Below are 6,027 nucleotides of genomic sequence, written 5' to 3' on the forward strand. Positions count from 1 at the left end.
CCCACATCATTTTCATCAGCGTTCCTAACAACCTAACCGAGGTTTTTTTGTTTTTTTTGAATCAATATTTTAGGTTGTGGAGCCTTATAATCCATTGAAAAGCTGCAGCCTGGTATGATACTTGTACAGTACAGTACACGCTCTAGATAGCACGAACAATCCTCATCCATCCTTTCCAAAGCCTTCCCAGAAGAAACTCCGCGGGCCAGCAACCGGGGCGAAATGCTCGCTCGACAGTACGCAAAAGGGGAGGTTCTCGCTTGTTTGTTTTTTTTGCGGGGGTGCAGGATACTCAAGTACTTCCACCACCCCCCAGCGTGGAGTCCAACTCCTAACCCTTCCCGTGCGAAACCGCCAGTGCCTTGCCAGTCGAGCTAAAGCTAAAAGAACCTGCACACACAATTCCCCTTGGTTCCCTAAAACTTGGCATTGGATAAGAATTCATATCCTGCCTTTTCAAAACCAAAGTGGAGAACTGAAAACCCTTGCGTGGAGACCGAGGGCCCGCCTATCCACAACTACCATAAGCCTTTTTCGTGAAATCTGTAGTACTTATCGTCCTCCGCAGAAGCGCCACCGAACGCCAAAAAAATGTTCATTGGAAATCACTCGTCAATGGAATCCCAGATCCACCTATGGTGTCATATTGTCATACCATCTGTGGTTCTGGAAAGATAAAATTCTTCAAAAGAGAAGAAAAAATCTATTCTAGAACCCTTTTTTTTGGATCCTGGTTTCTCACGGTGGGGATGCGATACCGTGCACTTGAATAGGAAGACCTACAGTGTTCCTTTTAACCCATTCCCCCCTTCGAGTGTATTATAAGGAGTAATCCACGCTTCGTGATCCTCTTGAATCCGAATCCTTCATTAAGGGCTATCCCCCCCCCCCTCCGCCGTGTCAAAAGAGCTCGGGAATCCCTCACAGTTCAATCCCGACTCTGGTCATATCACGTATGATATTATTCGCTTTCTGGGAACATACAGTAGATGTATAGTGGGTGAAAAGGGTCTACGTATAATTTCAGATGCGCAAAACCCTTCGGGCCCAATGAATGATACCAGAGTTCATCTTCCATTATCCATTGTCCCAAGGCGCCGACTGCTACGAGGGGGGGATCAATGGAGTATAATAAAACTAAAAGACTAATTTCACATTCCACAGAACAGATAGTACATTTGCTATCCCTTCCTCGATTCTGAGAAAGGACCAACTCCTGATGCACAGCGCTACCGCAAACAGAGTCCCCGCAAAGACGCAATAGCCCGGTAAAGCCTCGAAAACATCTTTGCCATACTCATTGTTGGATAGCTCGTTTCATGTCCCCCTGTTATAAGGGGGGAAGAAAAAGGCTGGGGAACGTCCTGGGCTGGCGTGCAGGTGGGACATACTATGGGGAGTGCGGTCCTTTGAAGCACGTCGAGCAATATGGGGGAATATAAATGTGTCTGGTGATTATGCGCCCACTTGAGACCTGCGAGGTCTATTGGGGGAGGAAAGTTCAATGTTGAATGTATGGATGGATGGATAGAAGAAGGTTTGTACAATACAGTATCAGGCGATACAGGGTTATCCATTACACTATACAAATACATATATTGAGCAAAGAAACATACCCGTCCCATCTATCGTTAGACACCTAATTTGCTGTGCTCCCGACCCCGTGGTCAGCAAAAGTGCAAACGAGTGATACTTCATGTCTATAGACTCCTCCCGGGCGCTCCGGTGTCAATGAGTGTTATCGTTATCTGCTTTTTTTCTTTCAATGAAAGCTTTGTTGTATTCCCGTTTACCCAACCCAGGATGATAAAGGAGAAGTATGAAAAAAGGGAAGAAATATAATATTCTGATATAAATGCGTTTGCTTCCGCCGCAAGCCATCGCATAAATCAACTAAAGAAACGCGCCCAGCCGGCCCAAGCCTCCAATCTAAGCGAGAGGAGGCGTGCCGCCTCTCCCGCCGAAAATCGCCATGATGCCGAAAACACTATAGAAAAGCCCCAATGGGTATGCAACGAGGAGCCGCATATCTCTTACTCGGAGGACTGCGATGAACATATTGCTGGCTGAATAGGTACACCACCCGATTGCGGCGGCGCTAAGGATGTAGCCAATGAAGCCGTTCATGTTGTAGCCAATGCCGAGTGCTGATGTGAAGACGAGGGGGAGGAGGCAGTAGCCTAACACTGAAGCGGAGCGGATGTAGTTCAAACTAGTTGTGGGCGGTGACATTAAGTTTAGGATGAGGTGAAGCGAGATGCTGCCCAGGAGGGCGACACCGTAAATGTAGCCAAAGTGGACTTTCCCGGACTGCTCACGCATCGGAAGTAAGCTTCCATCTCATCCAAGCATAATAGGAGGAGGTGGGAGGTATAAGCACCAGCAATAAGAAAGCTCCGAAAAGCAGGTAGAATAATATTGGCCCCGCGACATCACTATCGTCCATCATGTGCTGATCTACGCTAGCCATAGGGTTCAACACCATTAATGTCTTATCACGGTCAGTAAAATACTCCCGAAATCCCCTGTCGAGTAGAGTGGTAAGAACCTTCATCTTGATGTGTCCAAAGTTCACCCCCAGCTCCTCCAGCAGCGGAGGCTCATCATCATACCCGCTTGTCCCAAAGGCCGCCAGCCACCCCTTCGTCAACCCGTGCTCCCGCGAGCCGCTACCGACGGCACCGCCGGGCTGAATACTGCCCATGCCACCGAAGCCATAACCCTGTGGGGATTGCGTCTGGCTTGAATACGACGATGGGTAGAACTGGAGATTGTTAGGAGCACCACCACCGCCATAGTGTGGCTGCTGTTGTGGGGGAGGGGACTGGAAGAAGTTTGCCATGGTTAAGATTTCGGCGGATCAGAATGTATATCCTTGTTGTATGAGGGGAGGGGTACGGGGGGGGCGAGGGTAGGGTGGTCCGCTGTATCGTTGGTGGTAGTTGAGTAGGGGAAGAAAATGAGCGAAGGACCTAAATCAATTATAAAAGACACGACATCTCCGGCGTTGGAATAAGGTGAGGCTCCTCAGATTCGTTAGGTGGCCCCTGTTGTCTTGGCATCCCGCACCGTTTTTTGGTTAAACGTCCCAGCCTTATCCTCTGTACTCGCCTCTTTCCACACGACGACCACAAGCAAATAAGCAAACAAACAAGCATAAAATGAAGGACCCACAAGGTAAAAAAAGCTCACAAAAACTGGGAGTCCAATTGAAATTTGATAAGCTAACGAATTCATAGAAATAGCATGGCAAAACCGTCTGGACTACCACTCACGCTTAAGCGCGGTCCGTATCGCATTTAAAGCTTCTTACGCCCAAGCAATCCCAACACTCAGGCGAGAGCAGTACTACAGAGCAAAGCTACCAAAGCTAACCGAATGGGTCGCAAGAAAATGCTCCCTTGAGCGACCGAGATCAAATGACGAGGGAGACAAAGGTTTAACACCTGAAACTATCGGGGTCAAGGAGCAAGAGCAAGTTGTAGCTCCCGGTCCGGAAGAGCCTGCGCTGGGGTATAGGAAGGAACCAATTGCTCTCTTAAATGGCGGGGAGGGCCCTCTGGCTATTAAAAAGAAGCTACCGTCCACAAAAGAAGTTCCCGGGGCGAAACCTCTAACCGCCCCGGAAGCTCAGAAACTAGCTATCAAGTCCACCGCACCCCCGAAGCGCAACAAACGTCTACGCACAGAGATAGAAAGGTTACTAGATACCAACTGGGGGGGAAACTCCGTTGCCATCATTAGATCTTTGAACCAAAATGGCACCGGCAGCCCGTCGCCAGATTTCCGCTCCCCCAATTCTACCAACGGAGAAACTGATCTTGGTCCCACCGCCAAACGAACTCGTTCTGCACGGAACAGCCTCCGGGGTTCAGGTCAATCACCAAGCTTAACTCAGGGATCCCTTGAAAACCCCCCTATGGAAACCACGAAACCGGTTCCTAGCAAATCCTTACCAGCCTCTCTTCAACCGCCACCGCTCTCCGACAAGCCATACCAACCAAACTCCAACGCAACCTTATCTGAAGCTCAAAATATAGTCTCGACATACCCCACCAAACCCTCCCGCTCCACTAACGCCCAGCAGAAACCGAAAAAACCGCCTCGCACTTCTAAACGGAAGTCTAGGTCTAAACACCCTGCTACCACCTCGAAGAACCCAAAAGCGCAAACATACCTAACAACAGATCACTCTGCCATCCCCTTCGAAATCAAGGTAATCTTCAACCGCTACCCAACTCTATATCGCCTCCCCAGGCGTCAGAAACGTCTGGAGTCTCCAAAGTTGGATATCCATTCCTTGATTTACAGATGCAGAAGGGCTGTTAGGAATCCTCTTGCTGTTGCAGGGGACAAGGGAAAAGGTGAAGGCGAAGGAAAGAGTGAGGTTAGGGGAAATGGGGTAGTCGGTGGAGAGGCGATCGTGTTTCTGAGAAGGAATGCTGTGAGGGGAAGGAGCGTTTGGGGTGGGAAATAGAGTTTGTTCTAGTAATTTCTTTTCTGAGAAAGGGACAGACGTCCAATGGCTTTTTTTTCTTTCTTTTTACTTCTTTCTGGCTTTTACTTTTTTTACTACTTTTATGTGTACTTACTTTTTTTTTCTTGCACCGGTGTTTGGGTCATGGGTCGGGTTGGGCTGGGCTGGGCTTGCCGGCCTGGTGGGATGTCACACATTTCTGTACCGTGCGTACGTTCAACAAAATGTGGTGGGAGTACGGGGGACTGCTACTACCACTTGTGCTATACACTCGTACAACCAATCCGTGATATCTCATTTTCATTGTCATGCCATGCCATGCGGTCACCCTTCTCCTTCCTTCTCGAACTTCTGTCCTCCCTCCCCCCTCCCTCACCGTTATGCCATGAAACGGCGTAGCGTAGCATATTCGGGACTCCATATTACACTCGAACTGGAATTACTTACTTACTTTAGAACCCGGCAGAATCAACTTTCTTCCATAATCACATCACCATAGCACAGGATTGCCCTGCACTTCTTACAGAAACACAAACCCCACAAGTCCACGATAAGGAACATTCCACAAGCCCTCGACCGAATCCCGGCGACACTCACCAAGCACTCCAATCTCGACAGAGATCAACCAATCCCCCGACACTAAGTTCCTTCCCACTCACCACCATTCCAATACACTACCAGTACGGTACTTCCGTACCAACATCACCCCACCTCATCCCATACAATACAATTCCCACACCCCCCCATCTCACATACACACAGGTAGAAATTAATACCTCATCCACTTACATACCCATCTCCCCACCTCGTGCCCCCCCCCCCCCCTTCACGCCCTGAAGGCACGAGGTCATGTGCGTGCGGTGCGTTCTCGGCGCATTGAGCGTGATATTGTACCGTATGGTTACGCTCTGCACAGGGTATTCCATCTTGCATGAAGGGAGGAACGGGGGGAGGGGGAGGGGTATGTGGGTTCCCGATGGGAGGCGGGTAGTGCAAGGATCTGGTATTATATGCTGTGGAGAGTGGTGGGAGGGAGGGCACATTGGTTCGTCATTTCTAGTTCTCTGTTTTTTTAGAGCTATGACAATCATATGAGACAAATCAAAGGGCACAGAAATTGGCATCACTTGAATCGAAAGCAATAGATTGATGAAACCAACCGCAATCATAATTCATGACTAATTGAAACTCTCTAAAATTGCAATACTATCTATCATAGCCTTTTCCCCTCCTACTGCACGGGAACCCCTAGAAACATCTAAGACTAACACAGGCCGGAGAGGTTTACTCCCCACCGGCGAGCAAAACCCTAGAACACCCTGCCTCTCCCTTCCCAACTCCACCACAATAATGGTGGTGGTGGTGGTAATGTCTATCACGCCCCTCCCCTCTCCCTCTCCCCCTCCCCCTCTCCAGCTCCATTACAATACTCCTAGGCATGTCTCTAGATCCTAATCAGTATCCTTTACGTCCTCGGATGCCTTATTTACTCTTACGGGCGCTGCTGTTGGCAACAGACTTCCCTTTTTCTCTTTCTTTTTCTACTTTAT

The 6,027-nt window shown here is 49.1% G+C and overlaps 3 protein-coding genes; all 3 read right to left on the minus strand.

Annotated features, from left to right (window-relative positions):
• Positions 1-1,534: 1,534 nt before the first annotated feature.
• On the minus strand, positions 1,535-1,698 carry GSTUM_00006095001 (uncharacterized protein; the record flags this gene model as incomplete). XM_002838245.2 has 1 exon in its annotated part: positions 1,535-1,698. The coding sequence occupies one exon, from the start codon at positions 1,696-1,698 to the stop codon at positions 1,582-1,584; it is 117 nt and encodes a 38-aa protein (XP_002838291.1). The 3' UTR covers positions 1,535-1,581.
• A 54-nt stretch (positions 1,699-1,752) lies between these two features.
• GSTUM_00006096001 (uncharacterized protein) lies at positions 1,753-4,503 on the minus strand. XM_002838246.2 has 4 exons: positions 4,178-4,503; positions 2,549-4,112; positions 2,381-2,491; positions 1,753-2,310 (listed from the first exon to the last, which is right to left on the minus strand). Exons 2-4 carry the CDS (start codon positions 2,840-2,842, stop codon positions 1,930-1,932), a joined length of 786 nt encoding a protein of 261 aa, XP_002838292.1. The 5' UTR covers positions 2,843-4,112; positions 4,178-4,503; the 3' UTR covers positions 1,753-1,929.
• A 1,149-nt stretch (positions 4,504-5,652) lies between these two features.
• The window catches only part of GSTUM_00006097001 (uncharacterized protein), a 1,351-nt gene continuing 976 nt past the window's right edge, over positions 5,653-6,027 (minus strand). Inside the window, exon 2 of the mRNA XM_002838247.2 lies at positions 5,653-6,027. This exon is cut by the window's right edge and continues 318 nt beyond it.

Source organism: Tuber melanosporum, assembly GCF_000151645.1.
Source record: "Tuber melanosporum whole genome shotgun sequence assembly, scaffold_24, strain Mel28".
Lineage (NCBI taxonomy): Eukaryota > Fungi > Ascomycota > Pezizomycetes > Pezizales > Tuberaceae > Tuber > Tuber melanosporum.